The 24,736-nt window shown below is 45.0% G+C and overlaps 2 protein-coding genes across 3 annotated transcripts in view; one reads left to right on the top strand and one right to left on the bottom strand.

The window, feature by feature from the left end:
* Positions 1-1,588: 1,588 nt before the first annotated feature.
* On the bottom strand, positions 1,589-15,431 carry SEC22C (SEC22 homolog C, vesicle trafficking protein). Its single transcript, XM_079947043.1, has 7 exons — positions 15,309-15,431; positions 9,248-9,457; positions 7,645-7,808; positions 5,685-5,864; positions 4,717-4,835; positions 3,075-3,140; positions 1,589-1,829 (listed from the first exon to the last, which is right to left on the bottom strand). The coding sequence occupies exons 2-7, from the start codon at positions 9,427-9,429 to the stop codon at positions 1,629-1,631; spliced, it is 912 nt and encodes a 303-aa protein (XP_079803169.1). The 5' UTR covers positions 9,430-9,457; positions 15,309-15,431; the 3' UTR covers positions 1,589-1,628.
* Positions 15,432-20,557: 5,126 nt separating this feature from the next.
* Positions 20,558-24,736, top strand: part of NKTR (natural killer cell triggering receptor) — a 38,119-nt gene continuing 33,940 nt past the window's right edge. For both annotated transcript variants that reach the window (XM_079996380.1, XM_079996379.1), the window contains exons 1-2: positions 20,558-20,684; positions 22,127-22,221. In XM_079996380.1, coding sequence (XP_079852506.1) covers positions 22,164-22,221 — 58 coding nt within the window. In that variant the 5' untranslated portion in view covers positions 20,558-20,684; positions 22,127-22,163. The remainder of the gene's footprint in view (positions 20,685-22,126; positions 22,222-24,736) is intronic.

The following is a 24,736-nucleotide window of genomic DNA, read 5'->3' as shown; positions in this document are numbered from 1 at the left end:
AAGGCAGAGAAGCTGGAACTGGAATCCAGGCTTGTTTCCCTTCTCTATAGACTTGTCAGAAGACTCTCTCTCTCTCTTTTTAGTCTCATTTCCTTAGCCCACACGACTAGAAACATTTTCGTTTATTTAAGTGAAAGCTAGAACTCTTTAAGAACCACAACAGATGCACCAGTTGCCAGAGGCCACCCTAAACCAGTGTTGTTGCTGGCAGACAACTTGCACCCGGGTTGCTATTTAAAAGCTGTTCAGTTCAGCTGAAATGTTTTTATCTGCATAGGGAGCAAATGCGGGGGGCTCATTTGTGCTGCCTGATCCCCATCAGTGAGACAATGCCTAGTACTGATATCTCCCACTTGTCTGTTCTGCCAACGGACCTCTTTTTTTTTCACCCTGTTCTACCTTCAGTGCCTTTGTATAAACAACACACAGGCCAGGAAGAAAAAGTGCTGAATAGAATGTGCAAGGAACGTCCGCCTGGGTGATTTGCAAAGGAACATCAACACCGCTGATGGGGGGGGTGCATGTTGGGACTGGTAGGGCAGAAGGCAGGGAGCCCAACAGCAGGTGGCGCCAGAGCCAATAACAGGCAGAACCAATCAACTCTATTTTTGCCCCCATCCTCCTTCCAGTTGAGTTACACAAGAGCAACACTGAGACCAAAGAGGAGGAGGAGGAGGAGGCTGACAGAGCCAGTTTCTGGACAGCTTGCGAGCAAGAAAGCAGGCAGGTGAGGCCTGGCTGAGAGCACACCTGGGCTGGTGGGGCAGTGCCTATTTGCCCCAATGGACCACCTTCTACTGATAAACCTCCTATTCAGCTCTTTAGCCTTTTCCTCCTGTTACCTCTAATACATACAAGCATTTGCCCAACAACTCATTCATTACTATTAATCTAAATGCATGCAAACGGCATCTATAATCTGCATTCGAGATTATATCAGTTGCTACTCCCCTAGCGTAGTCACAATAAGCTGCCTACCATTTAAAGCCATCTTTGCCATAAAAAAGCCACAAACCATTCTATTAGCTCTACCTGTGTCTTAAACTTGTAGGAGTCGAAAGCCTGGCCTTTGTGGTGCCGTGTGGGTATTTGACTGACTGGAACGTATTTAGGGGGGGTTTCAGCGTGAAAGCAACAATCGCCATCCCTGTACGGCTTGCCTTCTCCAGTGGGGAATGGACTGATGCTCTGGGGTTGTCTAGAGCTCTCCTGCTCTCTGCTTGCAGGACACTACAGATCAGATTATTTGTTTTATGGTTGCTGGAAACTGCAGCTTATCTTTCTCTCGGAATCCCAGAACAGGAAGGACCCATCAGGCCCTCGGCTCTGCTTCACTCCGGCAAGGGCATCCAGATCATTCTCTAGATTATGTGCGTTGATCTGAAAAGGAATGGTGCTCGGAGGACCCTGCCTTGAGTTGGACACCGTGTATGCCTGTTCCCTTGAGCTTCTATAAACCCACAACTGTGGGCTAAAACCCATTCTTCTGGGAAAGGCTGGGTGACAAAAAAAAACCCTCGCCATTTTACACAAGCTGGTTTTAACCAGCGTTAAACACCCCCTTTCCCAAACCAAACATTTTTTAAAAAAAAACACAACAACCCGCAGCTGGTATTCCACAATCGTTTTCATACTCCAAAGTCTGGCTGTTTCTCCACAACTTGCCGTGTCAGTATCTGATGGGATGAAAGGCAAGCCACTCCTATGTGGAAAAGTATCTGCCAGATGTTCCTTAACCCATACAGGTAGATGTTGCATAGACAGATTGTGACGAAAAGTACAAAGACCTTTATCTTCCTGGCTGAACTGTAGAATAGGTAAAGGCAGCACTGGAAAAGGAAGAAAACCAGAGAGAAGTTTAGCAACCAGGCTATGAAAGGAAGGGACATATCTTCATATGCAAGAGCTCCTAGGTCCAATCTCTGGCTTCTCCAGGTAGAGCTGAGAATTTCTCCTGTCTGAACCTTCATCTGGTTGTAAATATTAAGATTATATCAGCAAGAATGAGTCTTTCTGTAAAAAAAAAAAAGATTTAAATCTAATCTTACTGACTAGTGATTTAAATCAAGTCTTACTGGCAAGTGATTTAAGTCGATTTGATTTAAATCAAATCCACCCTGACTTCACTCCAGTCAAAATAACAACCCCTTATACAACAACTGCAGTTTTAACGACTTCCATTCGTATTGACACATTAAACGATTTATCAAGCTACAGGTGAAGCACTCAAACTATATCCTTGTTCTTCCTGTCTGTGGCAATTATTCTGTCCATGGTGCTTCTTCCTGTCCTTGTAAGATATTATGCCTATCTTTTCCCAGTGGTTGCTGTTCGCCATCATGCCCTGGGCTAGATAACTCGGCTGGTTAGAGCGCTGTGCTGATAACGCCAAGGTTGCAGGTTCGATCCCCATTTGGGACAGCTGCGTATTCCGGCATTGCAGAGGGGGTTGGACTAGTCCAGGGGTGGCCTACTCCCAAGAGAATGGGATCTAATGGTAAAGGTAAAAGGACCCCTGACCATTAGGTCTAGTCGTGGACGACTCTGGGGTTGTGGCGCTCATCTCGCTTTACTGGCCGAAGGAGCCAGTGTACAGCTTCATGTGGTCATGTGGCCAGCATGACTAAGCCGCTTCTGGCGAACCAGAGCAGCACACGGAAACGCCATTGACCTTCCCGCCGGAGTGGTACCTATTTATCTACTTGCACTTTGACGTGCTTTCGAACTGCTAGGTTGGCAGGAGGAGGGACTGAGCAACGGGAGCTCACCCCGTCATGGGGATTCAAACCGCCGACCTTCTGATCAGCAAATCCTAGGCTCTGTGGTTTAACCCACAGCGCCACCTGCGTCCCATGAATGCGATCTACTCACAGTTAAAAACTGGCAGTGAGCTACCCCCTTTTGGGGGGTTCAGGTCAAAGTTGTTCAGCTTTTCTCAGGGAGGAGGAAAGCCCTCTACCTGTTGGACGTGCCTGGACTAAATGATCCTTAGGGTCCCTTACGACTCTATATTCTATGCAAGACTGTAAATCATGTCACGTCTGGTTTTCGTGGGAAGAAAATAATATACTTACCAACAAAAAGCAGGCTACAAAGGGCAGGAGAAATGCTATCACATTTCCAATTCCTTTGCGGTCTTCCTGTTGGAAGATGACATTTGAAGGTCAAATTAACTCAGTCGGTGCAAATAAGTCCACAAAGTTATTAGACCATAGGGGGAAAAATACTCTCTTGCCTGCCGATCTATATCTGTGTTAAGTCATGTGCATCTAAAAGGAGGGGGCACAAAGCATTTGGAAAGCCTCCCTGACTGTGTGCAAGCCTGAATGAATTTGTTTCAAGAAGGTACACAGTGGTCTTTATTTTATTACTTCAGCACTCAAAACAACAGAATCAGGAAGGAACTAAACCAGTATTTAACTTACAATTAAGACTGTGTACACAGTGAGTCATGCCACTGGAGAAACAAATGTAAACCAAAGTACTCATCTAGTTCAAAATTATTCCACAGCATTTTTTTTTAAAAAAAGGAGTTTGTAAAACAATATATTTTTATAGCTCTGAACAAACAACAGCCCCATTTAGGGGGAAATGGTGTTTGCACTCTCGTCAAACCCATCAAAGATGTCAAGAGCTCTTTTGAGATAGAACAGTTCATCTGTTTTGCATGCAGTCAGGTTTAATTGGTTCACATTTTACTAGCTTTCAACTTGCACAGAACACTTTGCAATATCTAAGTTACCCTTGCTCTGTTAAAAAGATGGAGAAGGGGCCCCCACTGGGCAAAACATGTAAAATAAGCCTGGATATTTATTTAACTCTCTTCCTGGTTTCGTTACTGTCTTGGACATTGATTCCGCAGTTGTTTCCCAGTCGAAATTTATCCGTGGCCAATTTGCAGGTATTAATTTATTATTTTAATCTGTATGTCCCACATAAATGTGCCCAAAGTAGCTAATGACACGAAAGCAAAAATTGCAAATCAACGCATCGTTTCAATTAAGGTCTAAATGCCCGATAATGTCATATCATGATCCAAATAAATAACTCATGTTGAAAATATGGATATTATAACATTTTAAATTTATAATAAATTATCAGAAAACGTATCCACTGATATTGGCGGGTTAAAATATAGAAAGCAGAGTCAAATATAAGTGCTTCTGCTGCAATCAGATAATAACGAAAGTATAAACAGCAGCCAACGAATGAAAAACAAATAAAGTGCTTACAATTTCTTTTCATAGAGGCTTAACATGCACACAGTTCCTAGAGGGTTCACTGTGTACTAGAAAGTCTCAAAAATTGAAGTTGCTAACCTTGACATCTGATCTTAAGTAATTATATTTACAGTCACATGGCTGTTGTATAAGCAACAAATGTTCCCTTAACAAAGTTCACAACATTAACCCAGCAAGGTTAAATTATATTGTGTTGTTGTTGTTGTTGTTGTTGTTGTTGTTGGTTACAGCCCACCCATCTGGCTGGGTTTCCCCAGCTACTCTGGGCAGCTTCCAGCAGAATATAAAAAATTATCATGTCAAACATGACTGTGGAAATCAACCCTGCTTGTGGGTTTCCATTAAGATATGTATCTTGGCCTCTGTGAAAACAAGATACTGCACTAGATGAGCCACTGGCCTGATCTCGCAGGGGTCTGGACAGGTACCAAGGAAATTACCAGCCTCCCCGTCCCCATGTCATCTCCCCAGTTACCTGAAATGAATACTCTGCAAGGTGAACGCCTCGGATGAGATTCAGTGCTCCACACATTATGTTGAGAACAAGAGATAAGATTCCCAAAGCAGACACAGGTTGCATTCTGTGAGCAGGAGCTTCAGGCCAGTTCAAGAAGGAAGGGAATGAGAAAGAGAGAGTGAGACTGGTGAGCACTGCTATGTCGTTCACAGCCGTTTCTCATGTTTCTTATGTACCCTGGTGTCTGAATTAGTTCCACACAGCATCATTTGCAAAGCACTTATTCCTGTATCCCCTCTTGAGAGATCAAGATCTGGGTAACAATACTGATCTACCCAACAGGGTTATTTAACAAAACAAGTCACGTGAACCACTTTTAGTGTGTTTAAAGTTTCATGTAAAGTTCTGATAGTACTATAAAGTAAAGTGACCCCTGACCATTAGGTCCAGTCGTGACCGTCTCTGGGGTTGCGGCGCTTATCTCACTTTATTGGCCGAGGGAGCCAGCGTAAAGCTTCCGGGTCATGTGGCCAGCATGACTAAGCCGCTTCTGGCAAACCAGAGCAGCGCACGGAAATGCCGTTTACCTTCCCACCGGAGCGGTACCTATTTATCTACTTGCACTTTGACGTGCTTTCGAACTGCTAGGTTGGCAGGAGCTGGGACCGAGCAACAGGAGCTCACCCCGTCGCAGGGATTCAAACTGCCGACCTTCTGATCGGCAAGTCCTAGACTCTGTGGTTTAACCCACAGCGCCACCCACGTCCCGATAGTACTATAGCATCCAAATAATATGCCACAACTATTACAGAAGTGAATAGGATGGCTTTGAAAGCTCTTATTTGTTCTTGTATTTTTGGCTGTGACTATGGCCTATCAGCTGGAACTATTAGTGAAATGCAGTAAAGTTAACTAGCAAGTAAATGTAGCCAACCAGCTCCTGAGTATGGCTAGCAAAGAATCCACCTTTGCGGACTGCGACTCACCAGATTCCATGTGGAGCTCCGTGTGGCCATTCACAATTCCATTCCTCAGCTCCGCATCTTCCAACTTCACAAGTGCAGGAGGCCGCAAGAGGAGCTCTTCCTGGATCTTTTCCAAGTTGAACTTCGTCTGTGCGCAGTTTGTGTAATTGAAACGGCCTTTGACTTTTTGAATGACATTGTCTGCATCAGAGAAGCCAGAAAAGTAATCACTGAAAGTAAGAGAATTGCCATGGGACTGGCTGGATGCAGAGGAGTGGCAGGAGGCACACGCAGGGGAACCGCGACCCCCTCCCCAAAAGAAGAAGGCTCAGAGCAAGGGAAGAGGTGGTGGGAGGAAGGTGGGAGAGAGAAGAGGGAGCAGACTAAGATGAGGAGGTATTGGGAGCTGAAGAGGTAACAGGGTTTAGTGAGCAGGGACAGTCTGCGGTAGAAAGCAGCCCAGAATCAGAGGCAGAAGCGGAGGCTGGAGTGGGGCGGGCAAGAGGCAAAAATCAGACAGGCTGCTGAAAAAGCTGGGGGGGGGTCCCTCCCCCTCCTGCTGCGATCAGCTCTCCTCCCCGCTGGTCTCCCAGAACCAGAAGAGGTGTGAAAAAGGCAGAGCAAAAGGCAAGGTGGCAAAGTCTCAGATTGCTTGGGAAGGACCCAGGGTTGGAGGAGACTTAGGTGGGAAGGCAGGACCTTCCGTCCTCACAACTGCCTCATTGGGGCAAGATCTACCAGAAAGGGATGCTGTGCTCACTAGGCTTCGCCTCCTGAGCTGTTTTGTTTCTTTGGACAAAGAGTTAACTTCACTGACGCCACGTGAGTCACGCCTGACCTGCTCCTGACAAAATGCATGCAAATACGCTCCCTTGGTGAAACGTATGCAGCCCGTGGAACTAAACTTTTCCAAGTGCCAGATTTGTACGAATTGGTATTTGGTGCAGAATAGATGCAGCCTGGTCAAATGTGCCACAGCTTCCATGGAATAAGTACTGGCTTGCAAGAGAAAGCAATAAGGAATGTATCTTCCCAGGGGGGAGAAGCACTGACCGCTTGATGCTACTATAGGGCTACTGGAAGTACACAAGTACATCCATCAGAAATCACTGGGAGAGGGTCTTGTTTGCATGGTGGCAATGGCCTACCGTATTTTTTGCTCTATAAGATGCACTTTTTCCCTCCTAAAAAGTATGGGGAAATGTGTGTGCATCTTATGGAGCAAATGCAGGCTCTACAGCTATCCCAGAAGCCAGAACAGCAAGAGGGATCGCTGCACAGTGATCCCTCTTGCTGTTCTGGCTTCTGGGATTCAGAATATTTTTTTCTTGTTTTCCTTCTCCAAAAACTAGGTGTGTCTTATGGTCTGGTGCGTCTTATAGAGCAAAAAATGCGGTACTTCCACCATTGGAAGCAGTAGGCCTCTGAATACCAGTTCCTAGGAATCACAAGTGGGGAGAAAGGGCTGTTGCACTCAGGTCCTGCTTGCAGGCCTCCCATGGGGGTTTGGTTAACCACTGTGAGAACAGGATGCCAGACTAGGTGGGCCGCTGGCCTGATCCAGCAGGGATCTTCTTATGTTATTATGCAAGGGAGAAGGACACATAAGGAGTTTCTACAAAATTAAGAACGGCTGCTTTCACTGAACAAGTAGCTCATCTGAAGCTAATGGTCTTCATCTGTAACCTAACTTGGATGGGCTTAAGTCCTTGAATACTCCAGCACCACATATGTGGGCAAAATGTTCAAACCCTTCTACTTCTTTTGCCCAAATAAGTATCACAAATAGATTATTTCACTGTTTGGGCAAGATGGTTATCGCTATGCTTCCTCTCTGGCAGATACCATCAACTGAGGTTAAGGCCATTAAGATATGTCAGCAAGTATAAGGCAGAATGTTAGCCAGGTTTCTTGATTTATTTGAAATGCGATGATTGCTACTGAGGAAGAGGAGGAGAGACAAGGCAAGCATTGTACGCACCGAATTCTAGAAAAGCATACGGTCTGGTAGCCAGGCCCACACTGGTGGCATCATAGGTAGTGGCAAACTCCCACTGGAGCTCTTCCAGAAAGCAGAACGCCATGGCAGCTGGGAAACTGCTGGTGCAAATCCCCATGCAGGCCACGTCTCCAGAAGAATGAAAGCTGAGAAGAAGAAAAATCCAGGATTCACTACAAGCACCAGACACAAACTTAACGAAGGGACCAGAGCAGCAAAAAAAAAAAACCCACCACCCAATAGCTGCAGTCACAGCTCCGCACCTAGAATCCTAACACTGTAGGACAGGGGTCAGCAACCTTTTTCAGCCGTGGGCCGGTCCACCGTCCCTCAGACCATGTGGTGGGCCAGACTATATTTTGAAAAAAAAATATGAACAAATTCCTATGCCCCACAAATAACTCAGAGATGCATTCTAAATAAAAGGACACATTCTACTCATGTAAAAACACCAGGCAGGCCACACAAATAACCCAGAGATGCATTTTAAATAAAACGACACATTCTACTCATGTAAATATACGCTGATTCCCGGACCGTCTGCGGGCCAGATTGAGAAAGCGATTGAGCCACATCCGGCTCCCGGCCTTAGGTTGCCCACCCCTGCTGTAGGAGATGGGGTTGTTTGCTGTTCAAGCACAGAACTGCATCCCTTGCCTGAAACAGACAGACTGTGAGCCTTCCACTTCCACTGGTTTTAAAGAATACCTCTCAATATGCAGGGGGTAGGCTGCTGCCCAGAGTTGTAGAAACACTACCCTTTGCTGAGCTTGATGGTATCAGAGACCACAGCTATGGATGTGTGCTTAACTTGCATGTTATCAGGAAGTAACCTTGGACAAAGCAGAAAGATGTTACAGAGAGGCTTGGCCAGACACTCTACTTGACTTTAGCACCCCTCATTTTTGGAATCTGAAAAATCCAATATGCTCTACGAGTCTTACATGTCATCTAAGAGGCATCAACCGTGGCATGTTCATCCATCTAAAAAAAGATTGTTTGTTTATTCAGGCTTTCCCTGATGGCTGCAGGTTGTTTTGTTTTGTTTTTCAGATTGTGACAGTATGCATCTCTTAAATTTTAGCTGGGATTTTATTACCATACCTTTTCTAGTAACTATAGATACATACAGTGGTGCCTCGCAAGACGAAATTAATCTGTTCCGCGAGTCTCTTCGTCTAGCGGTTTCTTCGTCTTGCGAAGCAAGCCCATTGACGGCTTAGCGGATTAGCACTATTAGCAGCTTTTAGCGGCTTAGCGGCTTAGCGGATAAGCAGATAAGTGGCTTAGCGGCTTAGAAAAAAGGGGGGGAAGGAAAAAAAACCCCGCAGGAACTCGCAAGACATTTTCGTCTTGCGAAGCAAGCCCATAGGAAATTCGTTTTGCGAAGCACCTCCAAAAGGGTCTAGCGGGTTTTCCGTCTTGCGAGGCATTCGTCTTGCGGGGCACCACTGTATTATAATGAACCAGAGTACAAATTGTGTAAATACATAAATAAAATGTTACTATCAAGGGAACACACATGAAGGTACCCATCAAGGCAATTTCAGGGAAAACATTTCTGCCAAGCTGAAACATGACTTACTGTATACTGAGGTCACGTTCTTTGGCTGTCCCGCGCTCTGGATACTGCGTCAGAATGGATGACAAGGTCTTGAGCCTCTTCCTGCATTCCAAGAAGTCCTGGTCTAGGTGGAAGTCCGTGGAGGCAGAGAGTGGAAGTCCATCCCTCACCCGAACCACGCAGGCAAAGAGGATCATGGACATCCTCCACAGGAGAACTCATGGGGGCAACCTGGAAAAAGTATTTCGTTTACTCAATGTATTCATTTGTAGCAGAGACATCACCTTGCCAACAAAGGTCCGTATAGTTAAAGCTATGGTTTTTCCCAGTAGTGATGTATGGGAGTGAGAGCTGGACCATAAAGAAGGCTGATCGCCGAAGTATGGATGCTTTTGAATTCTGGTGCTGGAGGAGACTCTTGAGAGTCCCATGGACTGCAAGAAGAACAAACCTCTCCATTCTGAAGGAAATCAGCCCTGAGTGCTCACTGGAAGGACAGATCCTGAAGCTGAGGCTCCAATACTTTGGCTACCTCATGAGAAGAGAAGACTCCCTGGAAAAGACCCTGATGTTGGGAAAGATGGAGGGCACAAGGAGAAGGGGACAGCAGAGGACGAGACGGTGGGACAGTGTTCTCGAAGCTAGCAGCATGAGTTTGACCAAACTGCGGGAGGCAGTGGAAGACAGAAGTGCCTGGCGTGCTCTGGTCCATGGGGTCACGAAGAGTCGGAGACGACTAAACAACATTCATTTGCTCCTCTTTGAGCAAAACCTCCCACCGCGGCCAACACGGTTTAAAATGAAGAGTTACAATACATGAACCCACATACACAGTATATATAACAGCATAAAACAACAGCAGCAATGTGTTGTTGTTTTTCCCCCAGCCTGACTAAAAGTGGAACTGTCTCTCTCAGGAGGTTGTGAATTCTTTTTCCTTGGAGGTTTTTAAGCAGAGGTTGGATGGCCATCTGTCATGGATGCTTCAGCTGAGATTCCTGCATTCCAGGGGGTTGGGCTAGATGACTCTTGCGTCCCTTCCAACTCTACAATTCTATGATTCTACAGAAAGCAACGCAGAGCTCCACACTGGAGCACCAAGCATGGCTCCTTGGACTATAAGAGGAACAATAGATAAAATAACTAATGGATTTTTGAACGCCACGTGGCAGCGAGAAAACATCACCAAGCTGTGGAGAGCATTCCCGAGTCGGTGTAACACAACTGAAAAGGGGGGTTTTAAGTAAGCAGAGGGGTACAGTGAAGGACCCGTGAATATATTCTATTTAGTTACTTTTACATATCAAATTTAAGAAAATATATTGAAAGGGAAAGAAAGTTCAGTGACAATAAGCGCGGTGCGCTCACACCGAAAATTTTTTTTAAAAGCGAAGATCTTTATCACCAGGGAATTTCAGGAAGTAGTGTCTTTTCTGAAAGTGCAACAGGGGTGGGTTTGATTTTGGTTTTTAAATTCAAGTAGGCTGTCATTTCAAGTGAGAATAATACTCTGTTGGGAGCCACCCAGAGTGGCTGGAACAACCTAGTCAGATGGGTAGCATACAAATAATAAAAGTATTATTATTAATTATTATTATTATTATTATTATTATTATTATTATGAGAACTATCTACTCCTCTCTGCAAGTGTCCTAAGGCTAAAGAACACAAGCAGTACTGTCTTTTTTTCTTTTTTTTTCCATTCTTTTTATTAATTAATTCCATAAAAGAAAATGAAAACTAACACATATGTAAGAAAGTCAAAATACAGAAAGTAGAGAAAAAAGAAATACAGAAAATAGGAAAGTAAGAGATACACAAACTTATAATTTTCCCATCAACATTATTACATAACCATCCCTTTCAAGACTTCCTTCAGCTTGTCCATAAATCATTCGAAGCAGTAATCAGAGTCATGCGTTTCTCTGCTTGTATTGTCATTGTACCTATCTCTGTCTCCTATTTGCTTTGCACAATAACTCACAGTCTTTCACAGTGCGTCTCTGAATCCCTTTAGCGTTGTTTGTCCCTCACTAATACATTCCAGATAATCCACGTACTTTCCCCAATCCTTGATGAACACTTGGTCTCTTATATACCTAATTTTTCCTGTTAATTTATCCAGCTCTGCGTAGTCCAACAGCTTAGATCTCCACTCCTCCACCGTTGGTATTTCCTGCTGTTTCCACTTTTGGGCTAGTACTACCCTTGCTGCTGCAACTGCATAATATACTATTCTACGGTCTTCCTTTTTTATCTCTTGCCCTAATATCCCTAACAGGAAAATTTCTGATTTCTTTCTGAACGTATATTTTAGGATCTTCTTTAATTCAATGTATATTTTCTCCCAGAACTGTTTCACTCTTCCACACTCCCACCACATATGGTAGAAGGAGCCCTCCTCATCTTTACATTTCCAACACTTTTTATCCACCTTGTACATTTTTGATAATTTCATCGGTGTTAAATACCACCTATAAAACATCTTCATGACATTTTCCTTTATCGTTATACACGCCGTAAAGTTTAGCCCCTCCTTCCAAAGTTCTTCCCAATCTTCAAATTGTATGCTATGACCTACATCCCTTGCCCAGCGAATCATCACTGATTTAACTTCCTCATCGCCTAGGTTCCAGTCTAGCAGCATCCTATACATCTTAGATATAATTTTCACTTCATTATTTCTTATCTCAGTTTGGAATTTGGAATCTTTTTCTGCATATCCTCTTTTTTTAATATCTTTGCTAAACATCTGATTCACCTGGAGATGGTGTAGCCAGTCATAGACATACTCCTTTACTTGTTCATACGGTTTTAGCTTCCATTTCCCATCGACCTTAGTTAACAACTGGCTATATGTTGCCCAGTTGCTTCTCATATTAATAGCCTTTATGCTCATTACTTCAAGAGGTGATAGCCAATGTGGTGTTTTTGGCTCTAACAGGTTTTTGTATTTTTCCCATATTTCGATTAGCGGGCCTCTAAAAATATGATTTTCAAATCCCTTATGTACTTTCCTTTTGTTCTTCCATAAATAGGCATGCCAGCCGAATCTATTGTCGAAGCCCTCTAAATCGAGTAGCTCCGAAGAACACAAGCAGTACTGTCAGTGGGTTGGGTTTCTCATATTTTGTAAATATATATATATACCACATTATTTAACCACACATCACAGTCTATAGAACAGAAGCATAACTGTCTAATCTTAAAAGATAAATAATCCACCACGTTGCACAATACTTCAGCCAGGTTCCAAAGGATAATTCCAACTATGAACTTCCCTCAATGAATCTCAGTTGTCTGTATTCGCTGTATTCAGGATGAACATGCCGTTCCTAACAACTTAACATGTTAATGTTCTGTTTAGAGCTTGATAAGCTCTTTAATCCTGCAGACATTGAAAAGCTCTTTAATCCCAGCAGGTTCATATATATCCAGTTCTAAATGGGCACCGAATGCATTGTTATGAATACCAGGGCATACAGGTAGCACTAAACTAACTCATTGCTTGCCCACCCTTTCCTTCCAAACATAAGCAGTTCTGCAGCAACAGGATCCCTCCTCAAAACTGGATTTCTACACACACTTTATCCAGAACAAGCTAAACTACACCTTAAACCAATACATTTTTTCCCATTTTAAGCCACTCTTTCCCCACCTACAGTTCAAAACTATCTAAATACCCTTTCCATAGCTTTGTCTTGATACTGTAAACCAACCCATGAGCTACTGAAAGTAATGGGGCCCTTTATATACCCAGCTGTCCTTTTTCAAAAACGAATTGTCAGTGTTTTTTGTGTTGAATATATGCTATCTGGTAATTTGCGGACCTGATAGGTATCGAAAGCCATTTGCACATAACAAAATATGTATTTTATCAAAGTAATTGTTGAACTGAAATACAATTAAGAAGTTTATCTTATAGTTTGGAAATGCACATTCAGGTGTTTTTTTTCCTTTAAATTTTTTTTGGGCCCCCAAGAGAGTGGGGCCCTACGCTGCAGCTTGTTTAGCATAAATCCGGCACTGCATTTGCTACACGTGCAGAGTGTGTGTGAGAGGGATTTATTCATGCAATTTGTTTCACAACCTTCACCCAGGGCCGGATTTAGGTTTGAGGAGGCCCTACAGAGCCTAGGACTTGCCAATCAGAAGGTCGGCTGTTTGAATCCCCGTGACAGAGTGAGCTCCTGTTGCTCGGTCCCTGCTCCTGCCAACCTAGCAGTACGAAAGCACGTCAGAGTGCAAGTAGATAAATAGGTACCGCTCTGGCGGGAAGGTAAAAGGCGTTTCCGTGCGCTGCTCTGGTTCGCCAGAAGCGGCTTAGTCATGCTGGCCACATGACCTGGAAGCTGTACGCCGGCTCCACTAAAGCAAGATGAGCGCTGGAACCCCAGAGTCGTCCGTGACTGGACCTAATGGTCAGGGGTCCCTTTACCTTTACGCTACTGAAGGTAATGGGACCCTTTATATGTGATATTTTAGGGAGCAGGCTAGCAGGCGGGGCCCATGACTTACATCATAGGAGCCTACACAACACAAAACACTGCTGCTGTATGTAGGTTTTATTTTATTTGTTTTTCACCTTATATTTTGGAAATGTACATCCAGGTTATTTTCCCTTTAAATTTTTTTTTGGGGGGGGCAAGAGAATGGGGCCGTAAGCTATAGCTTGTTCAGCCTAAATCCGGCACTGCATTTGCTACACGTACAGAGAGAGTGTGTGTGAGGCATTTATTCACGCAATTTGTTTCACGCCTTCCACCCCCAGAGTGGCGCACGCGGCCCCTCCTTTCTCCCATTCAGCCTCACAACAGCCCCGTGAGGTAGGCTTCGTGGGGAAAGAGCCCGGAGAACAAAATGGTAGTGGCGCCCTCCCTGTGGAATGCCCTCCCACCAGATGTCAAAGAGAACAACAACTACCAGACTTTTAGAAGACATCTGAAGGCAGCCCTGTTTAGGGAAGCTTTTAATGTTTGATGTATCATAGTATTTTAATATTTTTTTGGAAGCCGCCCAGAGTGGCTGGGGAGGCCCAGCCAGATGGGCGGGGTATAAATAATAAATTATTATTATTATTATTATTATTATTATTATTATTATTAAAGGCCTGGAAACGATGCCTTATGAAGAACGGCTAAGGGAGCTGGGGATGTTTAGCCTGGAGAAGAGGAGGTTAAGGGGTGATATGATAAAAGGTAAAGGTACCCCTGCCCGTACGGGCCAGTCTTGACAGACTCTGGGGTTGTGCGCCCATCTCACTTAAGAGGCCAGGGGCCAGCGCTGTCCGGAGACACTTCCGGGTCACGTGGCCAGCGTGACATCGCTGCTCTGGCGAGCCAGAGCCGCACACGGAAACGCCGTTTACCTTCCCGCTGGTAAGCGGTCCCTATTTATCTACTTGCACCCGGAGGTGCTTTCGAGCTGCTAGGTTGGCAGGCGCTGGGACCGAGCAGCGGGAGCGCACCCCGCCGCAGGGATTCAAACCGCCGACCTTTCGGTCGGCAAGCCCTAGGCGCTGAGGCTTTAACCCACAGCGCCACCTGCATCCCTGGTGATATGATAGCCATGTTCCAATATATAAAAGGATGTCACATAGAGGAGGGAGAAAGGTTGTTTTCTGCTGCTCCAGAGAAGCGGACACGGAGCAATGGATCCAAACTACAAGAAAGAAGATTCCACCTAAACATTAGGAAGAACTTCCTGACAGTAAGAGCTGTTCGACAGTGGAATTTTCTGCCAAGGAGTGTGGTGGAGTCTCCTTCTTTGGAGGTCTTTAAGCAGAGGCTTGACAACCATATGTCAGGAGTGCTCTGATGGTGTTTCCTGCTTGGCAGGGGGTTGGACTCGATGCCCTTGTGGTCTCTTCCAACTCTATGATTCTGTGGCCCAGAATTGCGCCCATTCCCCCTTCAGTCCCAGCCCCCCCTCTCCTCCGCTTGCCGCGCCCCCTTCCGACGGTCACCCCTGCTGCGTGACCAACACGCTTCCTTCAGCCAACGGCCTCTGCCCGCACCCCGCACCCCCCCCCCGCATTCCCCGAGGCCTCCCTCCCCTGACCCTCCCGGGGCTCCCGCCTCACCTCGCCCTCTCCCCTCGGGGCCTGGTCGTCACAGCGGCCGCGCAGGCAGCGGAGGAAGCGGCGTCCACCACAACAAACACGCCCGGCCCGTCCATTTCCGGCTACAGAGATGGAGGCGGACGGAGCGGATCGCCATAGAGGCGCCGGCGGGGAGAGCGTCGCGCGGCGGCGGCGGCAGCCTCCCGTTTACAAGTCCCGTGTGCCCTAAGAGGTAGAAGCCAAATGCGCCACCTAAACTTCCGGTTGTGAGTCGAGGACCCTCCTCCCGCATAGGATTATAATAAGACACACAGACACGTTATTTTAGGGTAATGGGCAAAATCAGGCCCACGGTTATTATTGGTTAGAGTGTGTGAGTAGTATTGGCTTAGGCCGCGGCGGTAGCCGCCTCCCGCTGCAAGTCCCGCGTGCCCTAAGAGGTAAAGCCAAATGCGCAACCTGAACTTCCGGTTCCGAAACGGAAGGGCGCCTCTCCACATGTTGAACTACAACTCCCATCAGCCTTGGCCGCACTTGTTGGGGCTGATGGGGGGTGGGGGGAAGTGTCATCGAATCATAACATTGTAGAGTTGGAAGGCATCCCGAGGGTCATCTAGGCAAACTCAAGCCCTCCAGATGTTGGGACTACAATTCCCATCATCCCTGACCACTGGTCCTGTTAGCTAGGGGTGATGGGAATTGTAGTCCCAAACATCTGGAGGGCTGGAGTTTGCCTATGCCTGATCTAGCCCAACCCCTTGATGCTCCAACTCTTGGCAATCTCTCTGATGGAAAACGGCAAAATGCGGCGCCGTTAGGAAAGGCTGCTAGCTATTTTGTGGCATCTTGGCTGGACCTCATAAAGGCCATGCGCCGCTGAGGATTTTGTCGTCGTCCTCCCTCTCCCGCGCTTATGAATCAACCTTTGTTTCCTATGGGCAAATGACGGAAAGGCCAGGGCTGCAAGCGAGGCTGCGCATTTTGGACAGTGCCCAAGAAATGAAAAAGCCAGGATCAAAGGGGAAATGGCCAAGGCCATTGCAGGGGTTCAGATACTCACATCCCCTCCAATATTTCTCCGATGAAAACTGGGACATCCTAAGGAAAACTGGGACATTGTGGGATCAAATAAAAAACCGGGACGGCTTCTCTAGGGTCACCATCATTTCTGGAGCTGATCTCTGCTCCTCCCAGTATTTCCCAGTGGTCACCATGGACACCTGGTGGTACTGGAAAGGAGGAACAATTCAGGGCCTGGGAGTGAAGATCCACCTGGGAAGAGCTCCAGAGAGGCAACCAACCACCCATCTTAACTGCAACACAGAATAAATAAATAGCATACTTGAAACCACATTTCCTAAATATCATCATGTCAGGGTAGCAATATTAACTAGGGTTTCACATACTGTGGTTGAAAAACTTGATGCAAGAGTCAGGCTTCTTATGGAATAAGGACAAAGTGAAAACAAAGGTATCAAACCCTCAACATTGCTCAAATTTTGTTATATTGTGTGATCAGGTGCAGAAATCTACTAAAATTGTTGGGGAGTCATGGAATCAAATGGCTTTGTATAATTCTGTGGGTTAAACACAAAATGAAACGTGAAACATTCTAGTGGAGAGATGCCAAAAATTAAGACTTCTCTGGTTGTCCCGTGTTTGTGAAGTGCCCCATATATAAGGATGTTCATAGCAGATTTCTGGTCTAAACATCTGTCAAAATTAGGGCACTAAAAGGGGTATTTGGAGTTAGATCTTGCCCTTAAAAAAACAAACCCATTGCCTCTGTCTTTTTTACGTTGAGCAGCTGCAAAGCAGTACTGTCAAGCTGGCAGGGCTGATGGGAGTTGATGTCCAAAACGTTTCCTAACCTTGTGCCTCCAGCTGTTTTTGAACTACAACTCCCATCATCCCTGACTAGCAAGACCAGTGGCAAGGGATGATGGGAATTGTAGTCCAAAAACAGCAGGAGGCACAAGGTTGGGAAACACTGATCTGGAGAGCACCAGGTTGGTGTAGTCTGAAATGATTCAATGCCACATATACTTCTTAAGCCAGCTGCTGCCTTTTTTATCTCTATAAAACAAAGCAGTGATTAAAGGGGAAAGGCAATGACCTTGGTTGCCTAAGCCTTTGAGAGTCTCCTGTAGCGCAGTTAACACATATAAAAGCATTCACTGGGAACAGTCTTTCTTTGTCTCTCTCTTTTTCCTGGCTTGCAGTACCATTTCTCTTGGCTTCCACCAAGTGTCACTCTCTATGACACTAATCCTCCTCCATCTGCAGTCAGAACAACAATAACAGTACTTAACATTTCTTTAGCTTATCTGAAATGTTCAAAGTGCTTTTCATCCGTTTTCTCTTAATGGATCCACCTGCAGCAAAGTACTCAAGCTCGCTTTGCAAAACAGAAGGCCAATGCTTTTCCTTGCAGTGAGGCACTACACTGAGTTTTTTCCTTATAAGTGATTCCTTTTCTGCTTTACACATATGCAAAGAACTGGGCAGGAACATACTGTACAATAAGAGGGTTTAGAAGAAGAAATCCTTCTCCCAATCAGGTCTTGGTTGAAATGCCCATGTTCTCTTCTTGAAGAGCTTTAGAGGAATACAGTGGTACCTCGGGTTAAGTACTTAATTCGTTCCGGAGGTCCAAACTTAACCTGAAACTGTTCTTAACCTGAAGCACCACTTTAGCTAATGGGGCCTCCCGCTGCTGCCGCACCACCGGAGCATGATTTCTGTTCTCATCCTGAAGCGAAGTTCTTAACCCGAGGTACTATTTCTGGGTTAGCAGAGTCTGTAACCTGAAGCGTATGTAACCCGAGGTACCACTGTATTAGTGAACTGCAGCAAAGTTAACTAGCAAGTAAAAGTATCCAACCAGCTCCTGAGTATGGCTGGCAAAGAATCCACCTTAGCACTATTTCTGGGTTAGCGGAGTCTGTAACCCAAGGTACCACTGTACTCCACTCATGTTGGATGGTACAGCATGGGATAGTCAAACTTCTAACAGTCATAAGATTTCTTTTAAATTATATGCAATTTTTACAGGCGTAGCCAATTCAGAAGTTTGATTCTAACTTCCATAATCCTTTACTATTGGTGATGCTGGCTGAGGTTGATGGGAGTTGTAGTTCAAGAATGTCTTGGGACAGCCGTGTTGGCTACCTGTTTTACAAGGTAGACTCACAAAATACTGCAAGCGTGTGTGTGTGCGCGCGCTATTTGCGTTGATTCTATGAAACAATACCAGTCACAGTTCTGTAGAGGCCTGTGATACTCATGAAAACATTGTACAGTATCCACACAACAGTAGAAGTTCCAAAGAATGTATTTCCTGATTGCAAAAGAATACTTATTATGGTTTGAGTTGCAAGCCTTTCTTCCAAAAAGAAACACGATCTTGAGTGAAGTCATCTGGCAATGCCAGCATCACTGGAGGGCAATGAGTTCTGCTGCTACTGCAGAAGCAGAATAAAAAATATGGGAAGGTCTTCGGGTGCGTGTTGGGGGCCAACTAGCAACAATGGGATTGGGGCCCCTGGAATTCTGGCACCAGTCCTGCTGGATCCCCTGCAACAAGTTGCAGAGTTGCACAGAAGGCCAATAACAAAGTAGTGGCAGTGCAGTTTTTCAGAAAAAAACCACAATTTTCTGAAAAAGCCTTGCCACTTTACTTTCATCCTCCCTATTCGTCAGCAATGCACAACAGTCACCTGGTGTCTGGATCTGAACCAATGTAAATCCATGAGATGAATGGTTTAGTTTCCGTTTCCACTGAGTTGCCATTTCCCCAGGCTATTAGTGTCCTTTTGAAATTACAAAACTCTCAAGAGATGGCAAGGAAATGTTTTAAGTCCTCTTCACCTTTTCAAGATATCTTTAAGAGATGCCTGGAGGCTTTTTGCTCCGACCTGTCTGTTTGTTTCACAGCACTGAGCTTCATAATCAAATTAAGATAAGATGTGCTTCATATATACCGCAGTACAGTAGCTGTTTTAGTAAGCTAGTATTATATACTAACTGAAGTTTCTGAGATGTCTTCAAAGGCAATAGTATGTGCATTTTAAGGATGCCACGTCTTTACCTAGAAATGGCAGCTGCTCATTTAAAGCTGCAATCCTGTGCACTTGGGAATAACTCCCATTAACTTGCAGCTGGAATTCTGAGGGTGCATCTAAGATGGTTGCTCATTATGGGGTGGGAGCAGGTTTTTTTTGCAGTGTCCTGCATTTTTCATAAAATGTGTACCCCACTTAACGGGGGGACAACCCTCAAAGCAGTTTACAATGCTACATTGGAAAGCAGGGTAAGAACAAGAACATTTTAACATTTCCAGGAACAGAGGTTTCGTGGCCTAGCTTGGAATTTCATTGGAAAGATATAAAGCCAGCACTTTTTTTTGCATTTATCATTAATGCAGCAAGGGCGTAAAGCCATGGCCAGAAGTTTGCACCTGAGCCTTGCTCTTTATGTTGAGAGCAGGAGGGGGCATTTTGCACATGCTCAGAGGCACACAGGTCGCAGAATGCTTTTTCCTCCCCAAATAAGACTTTTGACCTGCGCAACTTCCACAACGTTGAGAGATAACTGACATTTTTTAAAAAAAATCTTCCTGAAGGGCACTCTGCACACGCCCAGAAGCAATGACACAGAGGAAACAGTTTGCACGCATGTGTGAGAGGGAGAGAGGGTTGTAGGAAACAAAACATGCCAACCACTCTGGCGACCCTAATTTTAAGCATCTGGTTTCCTAAAGAAGACAGCATTTGAAAAACGAAATATAATTTTCAAAGCTATCCCCCCCACCCCTTGACGTATTTGCCACATCCCCAAAAAAAGGCGGGCGGGGACAACCGCGAGACTAGACTTTTTATCGCGATATTACAACGTGGCCGCCGCCGTCGTCGCCTGCTTATTTATTTATTTATTTACTCCTCGCGCGCTCCCGCCAAGCTCTCTGCTAATAGGGAGAGCAACGTGGGCGGGGGACTCACTGCCTATGTCAGGCGGGGGGGCGGGGCTTGCCTACGTCACCTCGCGGGGCGCTGCTGCTGCTGCTGCTACTGCGGCTGGAAGAGAAATAGAGCGGGCGAGGGAAAGGGGGCGTGAACCTTTTGCAGCTGGCCAATAGGATTGCGAGAGGTGAGTTCGTGAGGAAGGCGCTCGCGCAGCCTAGAGGCGGAGTGGGCGGGGCCGCTCCGTTTCCTCAGAGAAGTCCGTTAATGGCGTCCGGCGGGTAGCAGGGCTGCTGCTGCTGCTGCGTCTCCTTGTGGAGTCCACCCCCCCCCCGGTGGTGAGGGGAGGCGGGCCAAAAGGGTCGGGGCAGGGGGGCGTTTTGGGGTGGGGAGCGGGAAAACAAAGAGCAGGTTCCGTCAACGCCAGCGCGGCCAGGTAAGAAACGCCGCCCTGACTCCGCGGCGAGGGGCGGTTGACTTCCCGGGTGCCTTTAATCTCCCCTTTCCCCTCAGGGAATCGCCACACCACCTGCTTTTGCACCATGGCTTCCCGCCCCGCCCCTTTTTTATTTTTTGCTATTTACTCCCCAGGCCTTATCTAGGCTAGTGTTGTCGGCTCTGGCTGGCAGCAGCTCCCCAAGGCCTCGGGTTATTGTGGTTTTGGTGGCAGGTGTGGGGGGGCTGGTCTGGTAAAGGCCTTCTGCCTGGTTTCTCTTTGCCTTGCTTTGGAAACGCCCCATGGTTCGTCCCCTTCCCCCCCCCCCCCGAGGATGTTGGGCAGCCCAAAATATAAACATTTAGCAGAAACAGGTCCCCTTTGAAACGATAGGGTTTCCTCTCCTCCCCCACTTGTATGTGCTTTTGTCTGTTTAATAAAAAATTATGCGCTGCTTGAGGGCTGGAAACAAAAGCAAATTAAAACAGTAAGATCAAGGGGGTGGGGAAGGACAAACGTACTTTAAAACATGCAGAAATGCTAAAACATAAGATTACAATTGCTCGAGAAAATCGAATTCTGGACATTCTGAATGGTATTTATAGAGGAGGAGGAGGCCTTTTTGGGCTTACAGTAACACATTTCCGTGTGATCTTGAAAGAGTACAGTATTTAGTCCTTGGAACAAACCGCATCCTCCTCAGAATTGAGATATCTAAGTTTTGCTACTGTGTATAAATTCGGCTCTCATGGGATTCATAGTATGCCAAGCGGTGAGGCGTATGTCTCCTTTATATGTCCCAGAAATGTGTTATTAAGTATGTTAACTGTGAATCACCTTAAAATGTTTGTAGGAATAGGTTGTAAATAGTTGTGGTAGCATATTGAAGGACTAGGAAGGGCCTCTGTCACATGCAGATTCTAAAGAGAGGAGAACAGTATTTTTTATCATCCTCTTTCTAAGGTGATGCAGATCAGAAAGGAAATATAATTTTCCTTGCAAACTCCCTCCTCAAACAATGTTGGGGGTGCAAGTGTTCGCTTTTCCTTTTAGCAGATGAGGAAAGCTCAAATAGTACACCTCCACTCATAAATTCCTTAAGGAATTTGAGTGCTTGATACTCTGTTCCAAAAGCTGAATAAAGCTCATTGTTCTCTACCCTGGAATCCTTAGTGCTAGAATTAGCAGGCTCTTCTTCTTTCTACATCCTAACAGAATGTGGGAGCTTGTCTCCTCCCTTGTTCAATTTTTCATTAAAAATAGAAAATGTAATTTCCATGTGGCTCCTGTGAAATCTGCGGTACCACTTATCATTGGCTGCTACGTCATGTGGGTGGAGGATTGTTTTCAAGCTACAATAAATAGCCTTCAGCTTCTCTGTGACGTTATATACAACTATTATTGAGCAGCTTGAATTCTGAAATGCTTCTCTTTTTCTCAAGGTGGTGAGGAGGAGAGGTGCTTGGGCTTCCTGCTGCCATGGGGGCGCAGGATCGGCCTCAGTGCTTCTTCGACATAGAAATAAATCGGGAACCAGGTAAGAGTTGGAGGGGCTCAGAGATTGCTGTATGATTGAAAAGATGTTTGAATTAGGTCAAGCCCTGAAGCAAAAGTACGTGCAGCCAGTGTGTTCCTTTAGGTTAAATGTCTAGATAGATGACTGCCATATTTCACATTACTGTGGAATTGTCTTTTTCCCCTCTGTGCAGCACTTTGAATATGTAATAGGCATTGTTATTTTTTAGCTGTGTGAATTGTTTCAATAGTCATATGTGGTGTCTTAAGCATTTTAATATCAATAGATAAACTGAACCAGTGTTATAGGGTGGTGTAGTAAAAACCTGTCTGTAATCCCTGTGAGATGAGAGAGCTTTGTACAAATGAGTGGCTGGGTGGGGGATAAAAATATACATCGGGATACGGAAGGATTTGAATTTGAGAAGGGTTGATAGGGTAGGGTTTAAACACTTGTATGTTAAAAACTCTGTGTATATTGTGAGAGGCAGGAGTTAATTTAGAGATCCGCTGGGGGTAAACTCCAGAACCTCTCAGTGTGATAGGATGAACAAATATTGTAAATTGATGTATAGGCGACTCCCCACTTAAATGGGGGTTATATTCCTGGGTACCGAAAGTGTACATGAAAATTGCGTATAGTGGGTTCAGTGGTGGGTGAGATTGAAAAAACCAAATTTCCTGGATACCTGCTTCTGTTCCACCTGCTTTTATTTATTTATTATTATTTTGCGAAGTGCATAATGCTGAACACACCCAAGTTGAACGCAGTGGGGGATTCTTGTATACGTAATTTTGAGGATACATGCTACTCCCTTAAGAGTATGTGTTCGCTCTCATGGCCAGAAAGGAAAGCAGACACATGAAAACATTGACAAGTGATTCTTCACTATATTTATACCCCATTTCTCAGGCAAAGGTCACAAAAAGTAAATTTTCTTAAGGATATATGGTCATGTTCTCTTCTGGTCTCTGGCAGTCAAGTTTCTAGGTTGTTCCCTCTTGGTGGGAGGCGACAGTGGAAGGTGCTGATATTCCATCAGGTGGAATATATTAAAAGCACACAACCGGTACTGTGATATTTATGGTTTTCTAACCGCAGGAATCTCCATCCAGGAACTTTGATTTTAATTCTTCTGGTATGCACTTCTTCACATCTGTCATTTTTCCTTATTAATGGGAACTGGGATTTTACTGTTTTTTAATAAATGCTGGGATTGTCATGATTCTGACAAAAACCCAAAATGCTAACTATAAAGCTACCTTTTTCATTTTGTATGTCATCTTATCTTACTTGCCAGTAGTTATTGTACCAGAGAAATTATTCAGTGTTTTCTATCCTTAGAACATGCTTACCTGTAAGAACTGGTATGATAAATCACTTGTAAGAGATTATATGGCCCCCTCACAAATAGTTTAATGAAGAGGCGATGCCGAGGAATTTCATTTCAATAGGCTATTGATAGTATAGTGTGGTTTTTTTAAAACTTGGTCTTTCTAACACTTGTCCTTTACCTAACTGCAGATTCCGAATTTGCAATTTCCTTTCATTTTTCAGGCAGAGAAGAAATTAGTGAGTTTCAATACCACCCCAAATGTGTGATAATTCTGTACTATTCATTCTCCTTCACACAGAGTGCTATAGGAATGGATGAATGATCTGTTCTTAGTCAAGATCTTTTGGACTCTGCTTGAGCTGTCCATGCGCTGCTCTGAAGTTAGTAGTGTAGCTTAGGGAAATGGTGATAACCAGTATGTGGGGAAAGTGGGGGTCATTATTTTGTATTGGTGACCCCCAACTATAGACACCTCAGCTTGCTAAACTGCTGAGTTTTCACAGTAGTGAAAGTGGTATGTGCAGTATGGATTAATGATCTATACAGATGTCTGAAACATTCTTGCTAATCTTTAAAAGACAAGTGAAAATTTATCAGAAATATCAGGCCTTCAGAAACATCTATGCTGCTCTGGGTTCTGTTCAGTGTCTTGTTTTATTGTTATTACTTTTAAAGTATTTGGATATTGATTTGATTTTTTAATGGTTATTTTTGCCTTATGTGGTTGCAGTAGTTTCTTTTTTTACTGCTTCGTGCACTTTTAATGGATCAAACATTATACATTAGAATAATAAAACAGGGACTCAGCACTTTTTGTGTTTGGTGATAACCTTCTTTCAGAAAACATTGGTAAGTTCTTCAGTATGTAGTGATTTAGGGTGGAAAGGGAAGCATCCTGCTTGAGGAGCAAGAAGCATTTGAGGGTAAGAAACAATATTTAGTATTGTATACCTGACAGGAAATCTAAGTAGGGAAAGGGATGGATTTCAGATGAGACTGTCCATCTCTCCACTTTGACTTCCCTACAGTAGAAGAGAAATGGATTTTATTGGCATGTACGCAGCGGGTGGTGCTGTGGGTTAAACCACAGAGCCTAGGACTTGCCGATCAAAAGGTTGGCTGTTCGAATCCCTGCGACGGGGTGAGCTCCCATTGCTTGGTCGCTGCTCCTGCCAACCTAGCAATTCGAAAGCACGTCAA

The sequence above is a fragment of the Podarcis cretensis genome, assembly GCF_951804945.1.
Source record: "Podarcis cretensis genome assembly, chromosome: 12".
NCBI lineage: Eukaryota > Metazoa > Chordata > Lepidosauria > Squamata > Lacertidae > Podarcis > Podarcis cretensis.
The sequence above is the reverse complement of the archived record's forward strand: the minus strand, read 5'-3'. Positions and strand labels throughout refer to the sequence as shown.